General features: G+C 42.8%; 1 protein-coding gene across 39 annotated transcripts in view; it reads left to right on the top strand.

The window, feature by feature from the left end:
* The window catches only part of LRRFIP1 (LRR binding FLII interacting protein 1), a 104946-nt gene that overhangs the window by 70195 nt on the left and 16822 nt on the right, over positions 1-17929 (top strand). For 31 of the 39 annotated variants that reach the window (XM_068196642.1, XM_068196643.1, XM_068196644.1 and 28 more), the window contains 9 exons: positions 2239-2316; positions 9607-9639; positions 10408-10533; positions 11050-11121; positions 13190-13360; positions 14265-14357; positions 14813-14905; positions 16016-16108; positions 16578-16719. In XM_068196642.1, coding sequence (XP_068052743.1) covers positions 2239-2316; positions 9607-9639; positions 10408-10533; positions 11050-11121; positions 13190-13360; positions 14265-14357; positions 14813-14905; positions 16016-16108; positions 16578-16719 — 901 coding nt within the window. The remainder of the gene's footprint in view (positions 1-2238; positions 2317-9606; positions 9640-10407; positions 10534-11049; positions 11122-13189; positions 13361-14264; positions 14358-14812; positions 14906-16015; positions 16109-16577; positions 16720-17929) is intronic. The other 8 variants (XM_068196645.1, XM_068196640.1, XM_068196641.1 and 5 more) reach the window with 5 other exon arrangements.

Genomic DNA, 17929 nt, shown 5'->3' with positions numbered 1-17929 from the left:
TTAAGTCCTCCTCTGTGGGCCCACTGCTTATTCTGCCTCTCATCCCTTCACTGATAATAGCAAAACCCAACCAACCAAAAAAACCCAGCAAACAAATAACCACTGTCTAAGGCCATAAGAGTGAAAAGCCTCGAGACAGAGCACTGATGCTAACCTTAAACATCACATTTTTATTAGCTTGGAGGAGGAAACGCTTTCAAGAATGCTTACTAAGCACCTGTTAGTCCTTCAAGGGCTGTGCCATCCTCTTGCCACCCCACTGATTCACAGCTGTGAGGAATCATTTACAGCCCAAAACCTGTTTGCAAGTCTCTCAAGGGCTGTCAATGGCATGAGGACTGAAACCCTGGTTCTTTCCTCTCCCTCCATCCCCATCCCACCCTGAGCCACAGGTATTTGTGTGTAGCCCAGCCTTTCCAGTTCCTGGAGTAATGAGAGACTTGGAACAGGAGGGGTTTGCCCCAGAGGCAGCGACCTTGTCACAACACCTGTGGTTGTTTTAATGCCTCTGAACCTTGCAGCACTTTTAACCTGGAGAGGGAGTGTCACCTCGGGTGGCTGTTCCCAAAAAATGTTTTTGAAAGAACAGGTGAATGCAGGGGGTGAGGCTGAAAATGGCCTTGCTTGGTCACAGCCGCTTACTTCCACAGCCAGCCCTGCAATGCACAGGGAGCAGCTGGGGAATAAATAGGGCCTGGAAACATTAATATGGGACTCATCAGTAGTTAAAACTTTTTCCCTGTCACACGCTTCAAATTTATTCTAAACCCTTCTTTTGTTAAACATAAAACACTGCGGTGACCAAACAAAATCTGTATTTTTATTTCAGTGCTTCTTGCCTTTAATTTAGGAATTATGGTGTGATTGGCAATAGTTGTAAACAGTGTGCAGCAGAGTTTTATACTGTGCATAGTCTCAGCTCTGAAATGAAGATCGGGTGCACAAAGCCAGTGTAAGACGCAGAGTCCCACAGTGGTTGGGGTTGGATGGGACATTAAAGGCCACCTGGGCAGGGTCACCTTCCACTGTCCCCAGGTGCTCCAAACCCTGTCCAGCACTGAACATTCCAGGGATGGGGCAGCCCCAGCTGCTCTGGACACCCTGTGCCAGGGCCTCCCTCGGGGTGCATCCGAGGGCACTGCCCTGCCCCTGGGCTCGCTCAGGGCTGTGCACCTTGCACGGGATGTTTTGTGGGCAGTGGCTGACCCTGTGCTTCACCTGGTGCTTGTGCTCTAGCTGGGGTTATTTCCAGCTTACCCTCTCACCATTCATTAGTGCTGCGAGCTTAATTTGCAGGTGATGCTGTGCTGCTTTGTTGCTGTGACTAATGATGATGGAGCAGCCCTGCAGTGGCTTGGTGAAAGCCCGGTTGTTTCTGTAAAGCTAAAGGGCCCAGGAATTCCTGTAGTGGCCAGGTGACTTAATAAAAAAAGCCCTGAAAAAACCCACAGCATCTCCAAAGTATAATAATTCTTCATATTTCTGTGTGTTTGTATCTGAGAAACAGTCCTAATCACCTCTGAAATAAAATCATTATTTTCAGGGTAAGTTCTAGTTCTGTTTCCCTGATGCTTTAAACTTTAGTTTCCCTGCTCCATTTCCACTGCATTAAAACCTCTGGAAATAAAGCAGCATGGACATGTTCTTTGTCCTTGTCAGCAACCAGCCAGCCCTCTCCTGCATCTCTGCTTAGATGTTTCCTTTTTAAAAAATCTAGAAGATTTTCTTTGGCAGGAGATGAAGACTGCAGGTGCTGGAAAACCAGGAGAGAGACTCAATCTCTGAGCTGGGCTCAGTTTTTACTTTAATCCCCACACAGATGGATGTTTCTTCCTTTGGCCTGTGGAGCACAAATTCATATTATATGTGCACAACGTTGGGAACATGGGAAAGTGATTCACCAGAGAGCCTCAGAGCTCTTGGAAAGTAGTAGGATGGAGCCTTTTGTAGAGAAACTAAATTGTTTACCTGTCACTGGTACCTGAAGAGATACAAATAAATTATTAGTATTCTAAGAATTGAGTCAAAACTCTACTTGAAATGCCATGGAATTACTGCTTGCCTTAATTTTCAAATTAACAATTCTCTGACTTTCACTGCTGTTCCTTTGTCCAGCTGCATGTAACCATCTCTTTAACTAATTTCAGATGTGATGCTCTACATCCTCTGCTGCTTCCCTTGCCAGTTCTAATGGCTTTCTCTTTTCTCTGCCTGCTGTTCCTGGTTTTCCTGCTGCAGCCTTCGGAGTACAGCTGCTACCTTGGGTCGGGATCTCGGGCATCCTCCAGAGCCAGCTCTGCTCGGGCCAGTCCAGTGGTGAGCTCCTCTATTTCTCTTTGCCCCTCAACTGTTTCATTTCTCTCTTCTTCAAGGTCTTTTTGGTACAGAGAGGTCACTGTCCCTCCTGAGGCACTTTCTTAGGGTGTTAATTGGACCTTCTGGGCAGTGCTAAAGACAAAGAAACCAGAGGAGAAATTGCAAAACTGAAGTGATTTCTATGCAGATGCATGTTTTTACAACAGCAAGTGCTCTTTGGACTCTCATGACAATGCTGTGTTTGCTTTAAATGGAGAATAAAGCACAGCAAGGTTATTGTGGAAAAGACTGGGATGTTGGTGGGATTGTTGTGTCTCCTTTGGGGGAGCAGGAAACCCTAAATCTTACTGCAGCATTCAAGCAGTTCAGTTCATCTCCAGTGAGCAGTATTTTGGTGCAAAGCTGCAGGGCTCTCCAGTGGCTGGGTTTGAACATCTTTGTGGGACTGCAAAGTGCCAGGCACTGCAGACTTTAGCTTAGTGAAGTGCTAGAAGGATGAGAAGCACTCAGCACAAGCTGTGGCTGAGCAATGCTCAAGTGCTAATGGTGCCTCAGCTTTTAGCTTTTATATTTTTCAGGTTCTGTGCTGCTTTAGTGTGCACTTCTGAGCTTCATATGAGGGGATGGTGAGCTCTCTTCACAGAGCAGGGAGACAAAACAATTCCTTCTCTGGCTGGGGACCAATGACAAATGATCCAAATCTCAGGCCCAGGAGCAGAAACAATGGCAGAATAAAGAGAGTAAAGCAGGATGGGACTTCATAACCTAAAGCTGTAATTGCACAATCAACTCCAATATGCAAATGGAGCAGAACTTACAAAAGTGAGAGACCCCGTGACCAGTTGTCCATTTTGTGACCATTTTGGTTCATCTTGGGTGTAGCCCTGGCTGGGCTCTTGTGCTGCCCAAGGTGGAGCCATTGAGGAGATCCTTTTAATAAATCCCTACTTTATTCTGTAACTCTGTCTGGCCTCTGTTCCAGGGCAGCCTTCTCAAGGCATCACTAAAGGCTTGTCCATCCCCTGCTTTTAGGGGGTTTCTGTCTTTAATTTTTTAATGGCACGTTATGCTTTCTCTCTGTGGCTGTTCCTGTCTGCAGCTGTTTCCAGCTCTGGGTATCTTTCTGATTTATTTCCAAGCATGGGGACAGCTGCTGAGAGCACTAGGATGTCTGGTAGAGGAAATGTGCAGCTTACAGTAAACTAAAATATAACAACATTAATTTGCCACAGAGTGTGAGTTTTGGAGTCTGCCGTTTGAAAACTAATACAACAGAGCTGTGTGCTCTGAAGTTTTGGTGTTCCAAGGGTACATTCACTTTTTTAATTATTGGAAAACAGAGGGATTTTGATCAGATAATGTATGGCAGCCGGTGAGCTATAAATAAATTAGTATTTTAATTAGCCCCTGAACCTGAGTCCCTGAGCTATGAGTTCTTGCAGAATATAACTTATATTAGTAATACATCTTAAATGGCTTTGCAAACTGAATTTCAATTACCCCCAAAGCAAAAATTAACCAGAATAAACAGGCATTCCATTACAGTTCTGTAAGGGCAATAAGAGCTGGGTACCCACACAGTGCAGTTGGTTTCCGTTGGGTGTTTTCTGTATGCCAGCTGAGTCATCCCTGCAAGTTGCTTACGGGAATCACGGGATGCTGGGAGGTGCAAGGGAGGTTTTGGATTTTAAATTCCCTGCTTACACTTTGGCCTCGTGGTATGCAAGTGGCTGGAGATGCTTTGCTGAGTCAGCACCAAGCAGAATCTGCTCTGCAGGGAGACAGCAGGCACTCCTTAAATTATCTTTTTTTCTTTTAATTAGTGGTTTATTGTCTGCTGTGAAGAGCTTCCCTTCTCTCTGTCACCTTGAAGAGGAGCAGAGAGTTAATGTCATAGTGAGTCCAGGTGATCCTAAAAGTTCTTATTGCTACACAGGGTCAATCCAGCAGCACCTTGTGATTGTTAAACAGATATTGCTTTTCCTATAGCTCAGAGTGAGGGATCACTTTTACTGACAAGCTTCAAAGTGTTCTTTTAGTTTTCAGTCGGGTACTTGGGAGTGGAGAATGATTCCATGGAACTTTCTAAATTAAAGCATACAACAGCTTGTCACTGCAGCTCTGAATTTTTTTCCTCAGACTTTTGTTTCCCCCTCCTATCACTGCTCACTGAAGAGTGAGCAAAAAGCAGCAGTAGTTTTCCTGCAGTGGTTTTCCTGCTGTGCATAGCTTTGCTAGCTCGTGTTCTCATTTGTGTTACCGTGTTGGTAATACAGTCAAAGGCAGGAAGATACTGAAACACAATGTGTGAATATTTGTCTTTGCAGTTATTTTAAGAATTCACTATCTCTGAATGAAGTTTGCAGATTGCTTATTTTTCTTCAACATTTTTCATGTTATCCCACTGGTAATTATCTGCTGTCCTTGCAGTTACTGTAGATATGCAAATATGTTGTTTAATATTAAACCATCCTCACATAAAGTACATATTTTAAGACTACTGAGAGCAAACATCAGATATTTCTGTACAGACAGGCCTGAGCTCTCAGCATGTTTTGGTAGAGCTGGACTTCTAATATGAATTGCAGAAATGTTGTTATATTTCTTTTCTAAATTAAGAAGCTACTAGTGAAGAGCAATTATTCCTAAATCTGAAACAGACTCAGGATGCAGTAGTGATTGTCTGAAGGCTCTCTAAGGCAAGGCAGGCAAAACAAGAGGAGAGGGCAGGTTTTGCTGTGCTGAGATGATGCTGGTTCATCTTGGCTCTCTCCCTTCTTGTGGAGCCTCAGGCAGCAACACAAGCAGTCAGAGTTCAGCCTGAGCACACACAGAGTTGTAGAATACCCTGAGCTGGAAGGGACCAACAAGGATCATCAATCCAAGCCCTGGCCCTGCACAGACACCCCAACAGTCCCACCCTGGGCATCCCTGGCAGCGCTGTCCAAACCCTCCTTGGGCTCTGGCAGCCTGGGGCTGTGCCCATTCCCTGGGGAGCCTGGGCAGTGCCCAGCACCCTCTGGGGGAAGAGCCTTTCCCTGATCTCCAGCCTGAGCCTGCCCTGACACAGCTCCAGCCATTCCCTGGGTCCTGTCCCTGTCACAGGGAGCAGAGATTGGAGCTGCCCCAGGGAAGGAAGATGCCAGGCATGCTGAGCTCTGCCCTCAGTCTCCTCTGCTCCAGCTGAACAAACCAGCTGCCCTCAGCTGCTCCTTGTACAGCCCCTCCATACCATTCCCCATATTCTGTCCCTCTTTTGGACACTCTCTTAACAGCTTTAGACCTTTCTTATCTAAAACTGTCCCCAGCACTGGAGGTGAGGCTGCCCCAGCCCAGAGCAGAGCAGGACAATCCCCTCCCTGGCCTGGCTGGCACTGCTGGGGTGATCCCCCAGGACAGGGATGTCCCTCCTGGCTCCAGGGACTGCTGACTCAGATCCAACTGGCCATCAACCAGCACTTGCAGATCCCTGCTGCTCTGCAGGCTCTCGTTCCCCAGTGTGCCTGTGCATCCAGGTCATACATCAGTGCCCAGCTGTGAACACCTTTGGCCACTGGCAGACACTTCCTATGTTCTCACCAGAAATAAAATGAAGACACTGACAGGCTTCATTTTGGTGGAAACACTTATGGAGCTTTGCCTTCTCTCTGCCTGCAGGTTTAGGGTAGGTTGTATTCTAGCCCTGCCTCTGACAGTCTGGATGTGCTTTGGGCCCCTCTGGAGTGAGGATTTGCTGCAGTGCTAACTTGCATTTCTGGCACTGATAAGTTTGTTTAGGCAGTGACGTTTGGCATAGCACTCATTCCTGAGAGAGGATTCTTCTCACAAACCCTCTTCAGACCCGACAAATTTCAGCAGTGGTTTTCCCCTGCTGACTTTGAAAGGCTTGTTGCTAATTGCTAGAGTTAAGGTGGCTCTCCTTGGAGAAGCAGCAGGAACTCTGTTACTGCCTGCCCCAGCCCAGCTGCTCAGACTGGTAAGATGGGGGTTGTTGGAGGGATTGTACTGACTGCAGTACCTCTTTTCTTCTTCTCGATTCCAGGTTTTGTAGATACCATCCTGTGTTGAACTCTAGCCTAATAATTTTTCTCTGCTGTGGGCCGTATTTCCATTTCAAGCTGTGCTGTGCTACTTTAAGGGCAGGAAATGATCTTAATTTGATTTGTCACCAAAAATCCCCCTTGCTTTCATAAGGAAGTTGAGCTAAGTGCAAGATCTGAGCTGGAGCTGAGCAGTGACAGCCACGTACTGAACATTGAAGTCGTTCTGATACCTGAGCATGGGACATGGCACAGGCAGAAGAATTCAGGCTTCCCTTCCCTGGCCTTGTTCAGGAGCCTGGAAGCTGGAAACTGTGCTTCAGACCAGGTCTTTCACTGATTTTAAGATCCCTGTACTTGCAGTACGTGTTTGGTTGGATGCTCTGTGGTAGTGCTGCAGGAACTCATTTGGGACACTCCACTGGTGGCAAAGAGCTTCATCCTGAAAGGGTTAACCCTTTTAACCTATGGAAAACAGGCACTTTAGCCATATAAAGGCTTGTGGTATGATCTTGCTCACGTTATGTTTCCAGCTGTGCTGAGCTCTGATGTTGCTGATGTTTTTGTAAGGTGGCTCTGGATTTATTCCAAAATTGCTGTCAGAAGAGGCCAAACTCTGATCCCACTGCACTTATTTTGCAGGGTGCAGCCAAAATAAAGATATGCATGCTGGAGTTCCTCGGAAAATTACTTCCTTTTCCCGCTTTTTTATGCACTGAAGTACATATTGCCCCAGTTGTTGGTGAAGAGGAAGATAATCTGTGATTAGAGACAGACCCATACCCTTGTGTAAATGAAAAATTGTAGTGTTGTGTAAATTAAAGGTACCATTAGGTGAATCCCTCTTTAAGTCTCCTTTTCCAGCAAGTATTCTGTCAGTCCTTAATGTTTGTGGGTGGAAAAGTCCCAAAGCCAGGATATTTTTATGAAGGGCTGTGCTGAGTACATGTGAAGTTCTTTTCAGCCTATTTAACAATTGCAGTGTTCTTGATTGAATGTTAATAAGTGTTTTGGGCAAGAATTCTGTACAACTTCAAATAAACATAAACATTTCTCTCCCGACCTTTCTCTGTTTCATTTATTGCTGAATCAACTGCCAGAGGGCTTGGGGGGGACCGGAGGAAGGCTGGAAGCCTGGAGGTCCCTCTGGTGGCTGATTCCTTTAGGAAAAACTTGTCTTTTTAAAGGGTACTGTGAGTACACTAATCTAAACATGAGCACGATGAAAGCTGTATAAAATATTAATCTCAAGTAGGTTTCTCTCTTTCTACAAAACAGATTTTGGTGTATTACTGCCGTGTAACCATAAAATTAAACGCTGCTTGTTTCAGCCTGGCTTTTTGCTTAGAAAAGTGTTGTGTGTCAGGAGGCATCTGTGAATTGTTGGATGTTATTTGGGTGTGAAGAACTGGCTTTTCTCGAATCTGATTGAGTTTTTAAGTGTTAATATTTAAATAAATTGTATGGGATAGTTACTGATTTTGAGGAGAAACTGCTCTGAGTACAGCACTCCTGGGACTGAGTGGATGAAAGCTGAAGATGAAATCTGGTTTGTTTCCTTAACCAGCTCAGTTTTAGATGTTACTTAATAGCTTTCATTATTAGAGATTATGCCCCATTAGAGTCATTATTTAAGATAGTTTTGCAATAAAGGTGTAGCAGGCTTCACAGGTGTGGTTATGGGTGCTGTGAGTAGAAACACTCACTGTAGTCATGTCTCTCACCACATTGTCTTCAACATTCCCCTTTGTAAATGCAAGCTTTTATCTGACTCATGTGATGCATCATTAAAACAATACCAATATTTGCTCCCTTCTTTATTTTCCTAAAAACTGAGATTGCACTTTGTTCCAGAAAATAGAGGCCATTGTGCAAATGGCTGAAAGAAAACAAGTATTTTGAGCTGTGCCCTGTAAGACAGATTTTTGCAAAGGCTGTCCACAGATTTCCAGAGGTACATGTGTGTGGACACACATATCTTTTGTCACATGCCATTATTGACACTGCCACAGCTGTCTTGATGAACAACAACACAGTGTTTGGCCAGGCTAGAAGGCTGCCAAATCCAGCACTTGGAGCTGTCTGGCGTGAAAATAAAAAGCTGTTTGCACAATTCAGTCCATCTTGTTCATTGGGTCTGAGCGAAATTGTCTGCCTTCATTGATGACCCTCTCTTATTGCCTCCAAATTCAGAGATTTGAGGGGTTTTCCCCTAAATATTTTACCTATTCAGTATCTTTGCAAGTTTAGATCTAGTGGTTTAAGTCTGGCTTATTTTACTTTGAAGCCTCGGACTTAAGTTTTCTTAACGCTAATTCATAGGGAATTTTAGCTGTGAGATGTCAGTGTAAAAAGCTGATTTGTAACAGCTACATCACAGTTCTGAGATTTTTTTTTTTTAATATGGTTACATAGGTAATATGAAGAATAATGAGTGAGATTATTCCCATATTGCTCTGTATAATAAAAGAAAAAAGGCTCCAAACAACTGTGTACTGATTAGGAAGAGATGTGTGTTTTGAGTGTGTTTTCAATGGAAAAACACACTTCAGGGCATAACCTCAGTTATGCCCTGCCTTTCCCTGAATCAGGTCTGTCCTGATTGTTTTTCCAGTAGTTTCAAAAACACCATTCCCTTTGGCAATTAGGCTCTTCTTGGTCTGGGGAAGACATTAATTTTCTAGGAGTCTTTTGGGAAACCAACTTGACTGTGCTGAATGTCCCAAGAAGAATTCAGGTTTTGTTGATTTCTGAGTTTTTAATTTCATTCAGTCCTTTTGACACTTAGTTCTATTTTAGATGGAGATGTTCTGTAACTTTTAAACCCTTCATCTGTCTGCATCCATGGTAAATTTCTCCTAAATTCTGCTTTTTCACTGTTTGGGTTCTTTTAGACTAGTTTTAGTACAGGATCTCTTTTGTAAATTAGTAAATTGCAGTGAAGTACTGAAACCCTAAAAGAGCCATTTATTTAGACTTTGGACTGGTCCCTGATATTTGACTTGAGGGTCATTTTTGTAGTCTAGGATCTTTGCTTGAAGTTGCAGTCCCTGTTTGTCTTGAGAGGGGAATATTAACCACAGGTTTGAGACTTTGAATTTCAAGTCTGACTTGGTACCTTGCTTTTTGGGATGGGGAGGATGTGGTGGCATTTGTAGTATATTACTGCTTTCTTTTTACCCTTTTTACTGCTTTCTTTTTACCCTTTATTGATTCTATTAATGATTCCTTCTCAATCTCTCTTTTACAGATTGAGGAAAGGCCAGAAAAAGACTTTGAGAAGGTAAGAAGGATCTTATCAATTATTCTGACAATAGTGCTTTGCTCATTCTTTTCGATGGGTACAGCTTGCTATGAGTATACAGAAATCTCCTATAAAATCCATTGTGAGGCAAAAATTTGAATTTCTGGAGGCTTCTGCTACAGTATTTTTGAAGATGAACTTTTCAGCCCCTGCTTACTTGATGTTAAGTAGCTGACCTTCAGCAGCAGTTGGCTGAAACTGCTTTAGGCTAAGCCACACAAACACTGTGTGTGTTTATTAGATCTTAGTTATACGACCTAAGCTATTTATGTAAAAATAAATAAATCATCATAATAAAGGAGGAATCTACTACATTAACCCTGAGTTCAGTCAAACAGTTCATATGGCCACTGCTGCAGAGTAAATAAATGTCCATAAAGGAGAGGAGCTTCCAAAGCTTCCACAGAATGTATTATTACAAGTTTGGTAAATGTCTGGCAGGCTGATACTAGCCCCTAAAGACTTTCTCCAGTTCAGAATTAATAGTTAGAAGCTAAATTATGCAAACTCCTATTGCAGTGTTATTTAAATACTTCTGATCTGCCTTTTCTCATTAGTTTCCTTTGTTAAATCTTGATTTTGGTTTTTTATTTTTTAGAAAGTTTGATTTTAATCAAAAGCGCATAATTTAGAAGTGCAAGGATTGGTGTAATGTGTGTATTAAAAAAAAAAAAGGGGGGGAAGCTACAAACCCACAATTTAGGTGGAAAAGAAAGTTCTAAGCAGTTTATCCATGTGTGATTGTAGGGAGCACGAACTGTCTCAAGTTTATCAGCAGCTACCTTGGCCTCTCTGGGTGGGACTTCTTCACGGAGAGGCAGTGGGGACACATCCATCTCAGCTGACACAGAGGCATCCATCAGGGAAATCAAGGTGAGGAATGCTTAACCCCAGAATCAATTGTGGAATATCCTTCCGGCTCCTTCCCCAGGGAGGAGCTGGGGCAGTGAATCGGGTGCTGTGAAGGAGAAGCTTTGCAGGAGATGTCTCTCAGGTGGGACTGGTTGTAAAAGGCACCTCCCAGCCTGAAACAGGGAGTGGGAGGAGGATGAAGATAACACTCTGCACTCCTGGAGAGCAGAGGAGAGAGCCTGGGACGGAGGGTGATCATCACTGAAAGGGACAGAGGAGGGCTGGGATTGATGGAGCCTTTGAACTTGGGTCTGCGCCTCGTCCTTAATGCTGAAGATTCCGTTTTTGCCAGCCAAGAAAAGCAGAATTAGCACAAACTCCTGACCACGAAATCTGGTTGTCTGGCAAGGCCTCAGCTGAGGGTCAGAGCCCTTAAGGTGTGTGGGAGCAGCACTGGGAGCACTGCTTGTCCCTCCCAGCTGCGCTCTGCCCCTTAGTGCCCGTGGTGTCACTGACCTTTCTCGCCGTCTCCCTCAGGACATCTATGAGTTAAAGGACCAGATTCAGGATGTAGAAGGCAAATACATGCAGGGCCTGAAAGAACTGAAGGTACTGGTGTGTGAGCATTAACCCTGGCCCCAGTGTGAGCCCCAGAGCTGCCCCTGCATGCTGTTCTCCTGGGAACTGTGTGCAGTGTCTCATTAACTGCCAAACCGTTCTGACTGGGGGGGTTGTGCTGAGAAATGCTTCCAAGTGTTCGCTGGAAGGCTGCTGGTGGCTACTGCACGTTGTCTTTGCTGCTTTGAGGAGGTCGTTGTTTTGCTAGCAAATCAAAATTATTTGGGTTTTTTTTAATATAGTTTCCCAATCCAGGAAACCTTCCAGTATTGGGAGATGAACTAGAACCCAGTGCTAAAACAAAAATGAGTTTAGAACCTTTTATGTTTTTATTTTTATAAGGCCATGTGAGGTGTACTTGTGGTTTCATCTTTAGATGACAGAAGACACCCTTAAATAATTCTTGCAACAAAACTCCCATTTATCAAAGCCTGTCACATGAAGGAATGCTGAAGCTCTTACTGCTTCCATGAAGCCATAAATACATTTTGTATAAACAAAATGTATTTTGTTTATAAATTCAACATAAATACAACAAACAACTTGTACATCCATGTACCACCCACCCCCTAAGTGAGCAGTGACATGAGCTGTGGCTTTTTGGAAAAGGTAAATAGATACATTCAACATTTGCCAGCATTAATTGCTGATTGTGTCATCAGCTGAGCACTGACAGATGAAGGTGTTGCAATTTTAAATGAGTTTTCAATGGAAACAGAGCAGTTAGGCCCTTTTTTGGTAAAATTTTGGTTTTCTTCCTGGTCACTGAGTAGCATATAGAGCAAAATAATCACACTGCATAAAAATGTTTCAATCCATGTCCCTTAGACTGCCTTTTGGGGTGAGCTGCACTGTTTGATGCCAAGACACCAAAATGTGACGTGCTGAAGGAGTGGAGCAGAACATCCTTAACTTCTGCCTTGCATATACTTCCTTTCCAGCTCCTTTCTGAGCTTTCCAAATCCTGGTGGCTTTCCTGTGCTTGGTATTTCTCATCTGGAGCTGGAAAGTGCCCCAAAACACAGTTAAGCATTTGGAACTGGACAAATTTGTGTCCTAAAAGACAAATTATCTCATTTGTTAATAGAAATGTCAATTAAACTGATTTAGACTTTGCCACTGTCATCCTTAGTTCTAATATCAGCTGAAAAAGGAAGTATATAAAACTCACCCATACTTCAGTTGAAATAATTAAAATTACGCAAGTTCCAAGAGAAATTGTTTGATCTGTAAACTAAAATGTTGATATGTGTGTCCTCCTTGTTTGCACATTTACACGCCTTTGTTTATATAACTCTTTGTTTATATAACTCTTTTATCTGTTTATTCAAATCAAGTAGTGCAAAGTTTGTCTGCATAAATGAAAAATTATGCTAATTTTGTTTTACCATCATTTGTTGTTATAAACATCTCAGTATCTTATATTCAGGTCAAGCTGACAGAAGGGGTTTTCAAGATACTGGGAATTGTAACTTAGAGAGCAAATTTGTAAAGAAGGGATGTGATATGGGAAACCTAATGGGAAATCACACATCAGGTCACAAAAGCTGCAGCTTTCTCTTTCACAGCGAATCCTAATTCCTGAGTCGGTGTTGAAGGGTTCCCACACTGCCAGGATCACTGAAATTAGTATGAAGTCGCTGTCAGTCTGCCTGAATTTCAGGCCTCAGGTCATCCAAAGTGATCTTAAAACAAGGCAGTTTACCTTTAAAAAAAAAAAAATCCCAACTTGCCATCTTCAGCAGCAGCTTTGAGCTGCCAGTGTGCAGGGGGAGGAGGGAGAAAGAGGAAAACCAGGAAGGCAGGAGCTGAAGCAGCAGAGGACAGGAGGCATTTGATCCGTGCTGAGGTAAGGCTGCTTGCTTGGGAGCACACGCCTGGTGGGGACACAGGAGGTTTTCTTCACCCTGGGACAGCTGGGCAGCCTCCAGCACAGGATTCACGCCGCTCTCCATAGGCAAACCTGTGCTTTGGTGCTTTATTATCTCACCAAAGGACTTGGTTGGCAAAGTGTCCTCCTTTATTTCTGACTCTGACCAGGGTTGTTTGTTGTCTGCAGGACTCTCTAGCTGAAGTTGAGGAGAAATACAAGAAGGCTATGGTGTCAAATGCTCAGCTGGACAACGAGAAAACCAATTTGACGTACCAAGTGGACACCCTGAAGGATGCGCTCCTAGGGTTAGAGGAAGAGCTGGCAGAATCCAGGAGGCAATATGAAGAGAAAAGTAAAGTATGTAAAGAGCTCTGGCATGGGAAATAACAGGGAGAGATTTGGAAGGGGGTAGAGATACTTGGGAGGAGGCAGCTAAATTATTATTATTCAATATTTTTAATTACTGGTTTAATTAGTATTAAGTGAAATACCAATTTGTTGTGTACTTGTGATCATACAAATGAGAATTTTCCCTAAGCCATTTCTGAAGAAGGAGAGAAATGTTCTAGCTGGTAAAGACTATATTGATATTATCACATCTCCTTTTATATTCCATCTCTAAAGTAAATTCATAGGGTTTGTCCATAGGGACTTCTGGAGCAGTTTCACAGACAAAGGTGTCTCCAGGCAGCCTGTGGGAGAGTTGTGCAGTTCAGACATTTCAGGCAGCTCCATGGTTAAATGTGGAGTTAAGTTTTATATTAATTCAGAAGCTGTCAGTGTTTTGGTGTTAAATAATAAAACTTGGGATTATGTTTTCAGAAGTGCCTTCTTGTAGCTTGGGGCATTTGACTATACCCCACTTCAAAACACAGTTCTTGAAAGATACTGTGTGTTTTTTTCTTTCTATTTAAAAGTCCAGCTAAGCTTCAGTAGATGACCATGTGGGAAGAGTTGGTTAAATTCCCATCCATTCATCTGTGCAGTCTGAAGGACTGGAGTGTAAAAGCTCTTCAGCCTGCTGCTCAGCTTATGAAAATGGCTAAATGATGTCTGTCACTTCTATATTTGGTGCAATAATAGCATCTTGGAAGAAGAACAAACTCATTAAAAATTGCATTCTTAGGAGATTGCGATTAGAGGGCTATTCAAGAATTACATTGCAGTAAGCATTTTCTTTGTGTTTGGGCTTATTTTCCTCTTTTTGGTGGGATGCTATTTTTGATTAATATTAATCATGTGAATATTTCATTATTCACAGGAATTTGAGAGGGAGAAGCACGCTCATAGTATATTGCAGTATCAGTTCATGGAAATCAAAGAGGCTTTGAAGCAGAGAGAAGAAATGCTAGCAGTAAGTAACTTTTTTTTTCTTTTAATGGCTTCTTTGATTGGTACATTCCCAAGTAGCCGTAGAGTGGAGAATGTGAGGCATGGAGAATTTCATTCCCTATTCAAGTTTCTCACCAGGAGAAATGATAGTGTTTCAGGCCAAACAGGTTCAGAGCTGACTAATGCAAGTAGGACTTTCTTAAGTATTACCTTATTCTTCCTAAGTATTGCATTTTGGACAGCTGTTTGTGGAGAGGAATATAACAGAACGGTGTAACTTGTTTTAAGTCATGTTGTGGATAGTATGATTGTCTTCAGGAGCACAGGTTCAGTTGGGATGTCAGAAACTGGGCACTGTAGTTACTCATTTACTTTAGCACCTGACTTTTTTTCATTCTTTGGCATCACTGCAATTTTGTCCTTCCTTGTTAACCTGTTACCTGCTTTCTGTCTTCTTATTCTGCTCCTGCCCCTCAGGAAATCCAACAGCTGCAACAGAAACAGCAGAGCTATGTCAGGGAAATTTCTGATCTTCAGGAGACAATAGAGTGGAAAGACAAAAAAATAGGGGTAGGACTTATCAACTCCTGTTCAAAGTGACACTGATCCTGCTTTTGTAAAACCCCTCTGTAATGCCTTTGCTTGGTGTGGCTGTCCTATGATGTTGCCAGTGAAGTAGCAAATAGCAAGTGTTGTCTTTGGGCAGTACCTTAAAATCCAAGGAAAACCTAGCAGCTGGTCTGCTTTCAAACCAAGGGCAATTGATTTGCTGTGCTGCACCATTTGCATTTGCCATGGGGGAAAATGAAGTGCTATTTATAATGCAATTCCATCAGCACTGAGTTTTCTCTTATTCAGATTTAATCTGCAGACTGAGCAGAAACTGGAGTGGGATAAAGAGGTAATGGAGCTATTTATAGGATGTTGGGATGAAAGTCTCCCTTGCTTCTCATCCCTTCCCACCACCTCTTATCAAAGCCACGTGGAAACCCACTCTGGTTTTCTTTTCCAGCTGAACACTGAAAGGCTTCCTGAACAGAGTAGGAGAAAGAAATCTGGCAGCGTGCCCATGTTTGTGATGTCCAATAATTTGTAGCAGCTTGAAACTGAAAATTGTCTATTTTTTAATTGTTCTAATTGTACTTATATAGAAATACTGGAAGGGGGGAAGTTCAGTAGCAAAATATGCATTTGCACATGGTGCATCCCAGACTAAGGATGACTTAATGGCAGCTTTCAAATTAATTAAAATGTAAACTAAAAAGACTCCTGAAATCAGTGGGCCTACTTCCATGTCCTTCCATTAACACAGGGGAATGACATGATGTCTTCAGTGTGCATGCTAAAGCTATATGGGTTTGGATCAGCTTGTCTAGCAGACAAGAATAAAAAGTGGACCCTCATTTGAAGGGTCTCCAATGAAGAACTGGGCTCTGAATGTCTTTGGCAGGAATTCTTGGTTACCGAGGAAGCTGTGCCTTTCTTGGATTTGAGGTTTCTCTCTCTGTATGCAAACTCAGTCCTGTAATCTGTAAACTCAACCTTTTTCACGTGTGCCCCTTCCATCCCCTGAATATCTTAAATCTGCTCATTTTCGTCTGCATTTGCTTTTCATGGCCCTTACTTGTCTCCCTTCCTTTCTTCACATCTCCTCACCCTCTGTCTGTGTTGGGAACTCAGGCACTAGAGAGGCAGAAAGATTTCTTTGATTCCATAAGGAGTGAGCGGGATGACCTTAGAGACGAAGTGGTTGTGCTGAAGGAGCAACTGAAGGTATGCAAGAGGAATAAAATAAATTTCTATTCATCTGCTGACCCTTTTCCCTTGTACATTTGGGCAGATAAATGAGGTCTAGCTCAGTAGCAATAACTCAATTTTCATGTTGCCTATAAATTGCCATTTCAGGGATTTTCTCTATGAAGTCCTTTCCCCTGCTATTGATTGTGAGTTCTTAGTGTAGACTGGAGTATAAAGAAGTTGTTTTTGTAGGAGACACTTCTGTGAGGAATATCTTATGCAGCAGATTTATGTTAAAAAAAAAAAAAAAAAGAGCTGGGATCACATGCTTTCTGTCAGAATGGCTGAACTGAGAACTGCAATATCTGTTCTCCTTCCTGACTCCCAGCTCTGTTTAATGGAATGATTGAAGCAATTGTTTATTCGAGTATCTTGGACAAGAGCACTTGACAGTCCTTCCTTTTCCGAGCAGCAGGCTCTAAAGCATTGCTTTTTCTTCCCACAGAAACATGGAATAATCCCAGACTCTGATGTAGCCACCAACGGGGACACATCAGACATTCTGGATAACGATGGACACTTGGATTCTTCCCGAACCGTCCCAGGCACCACTCAGGCATTGAAGACAGGACGGGAGGGGATGCTAGGTAAGTGCTGCGTGTCCTCTCATCCCCTCCTGCCTGTCTGTCCTTCATTCATCCACCTTTGCTTGGATGGGGCAGTTGTTAGTGGGACAATTAACACCACTCAGCATGCTCCTTGTCCAGTCACTCCCTGTGCATTTCCCTGCTTCGTGTTGATTATCACTCCCAGTGTGTCCTGCAGTCTCCTCCAGCAGCAGACTTCACTTCCCCTGCAAGGTGACAAAGGATGGGGGTACAAATAGGACATTACAGATAAGTAGCAGTCATTCACATCACCATTTCAACCCTGAATTAGAAAATTGTCCCAGGAGAATCCTACTGCTGCTCAGTATTTTTCAGCACATACCTTAAATAATCAGGAAAAAAAAAGGAATTTTATTTTGCTATAAAGAGCTTGTATGTTGTTTCATTGATATCCCTGGGAAATGTGTCTGCTTGAACAACAGTGCTGGGCTCTGCCAAAGCACACCAAAGGATAAATTCTGTGTTCCTGTGCTTTTGAACACTTAAAATGAACACATCTGTGTTTCTACTTGTTACATTGACACTCGAATTCAAAGGATGTAATTGAAGTGGACAGCGTTAGGAAGGAGAAATCTGGTTGGCAAAACCTCTTTATGCTTTTATGTGGTGAGCTTATTAGAGAACTCATTAGAGAACTATTGTACTAGTGTAAGGAAATAAAGTAATATTTTTTGTTTGCTGGGTTTTTTTGTTGGTTTTTTTTTTTTTTTGTTCTAAATGAACATACTAATAAATAACTGCAGGCAGCCAATTGTTGCAAGTGCAGGTTCTCTTGCTTTGAGCTTTTGGCTGCTTTTTCCTCACTCAGTTTCTATGTGGAAACAATGTGGAACACCAAAAACCAAGGTAAGGGTGTGTTTTTAAATGTAATATGTTTTCTACATCTCCTAATCCTGGGTTTTTCTTTCAGAATAGATACAGCATAGACCCAAAAACTAACAACAAGCACTATTGTTTTAATATCTGTTGCTTTAAAATATGAATTGAAGGAAAAATGTTACAACAGAAATAACCTTCAATAAAACACAGAAGTCCCCAGCCCTTTGGGTGGCTGAAATACGGGGCACAGATTACCTGAGTCTGTGTTGGGAGGTCTGAAGAGCCAAACCATTTGCTTGCCAATCAGATTTTACATTCAGTGTCTGTCATGTGCACTGATGGTGCCTATCTTGAGATTTTAAAAGCAAAA

Source organism: Anomalospiza imberbis, chromosome 7, assembly GCF_031753505.1.
Source record: "Anomalospiza imberbis isolate Cuckoo-Finch-1a 21T00152 chromosome 7, ASM3175350v1, whole genome shotgun sequence".
Classification (NCBI taxonomy): domain Eukaryota; kingdom Metazoa; phylum Chordata; class Aves; order Passeriformes; family Viduidae; genus Anomalospiza; species Anomalospiza imberbis.
Note: the sequence above shows the minus strand (reverse complement) of the source record. Positions and strands in the feature narration are given on the sequence as shown.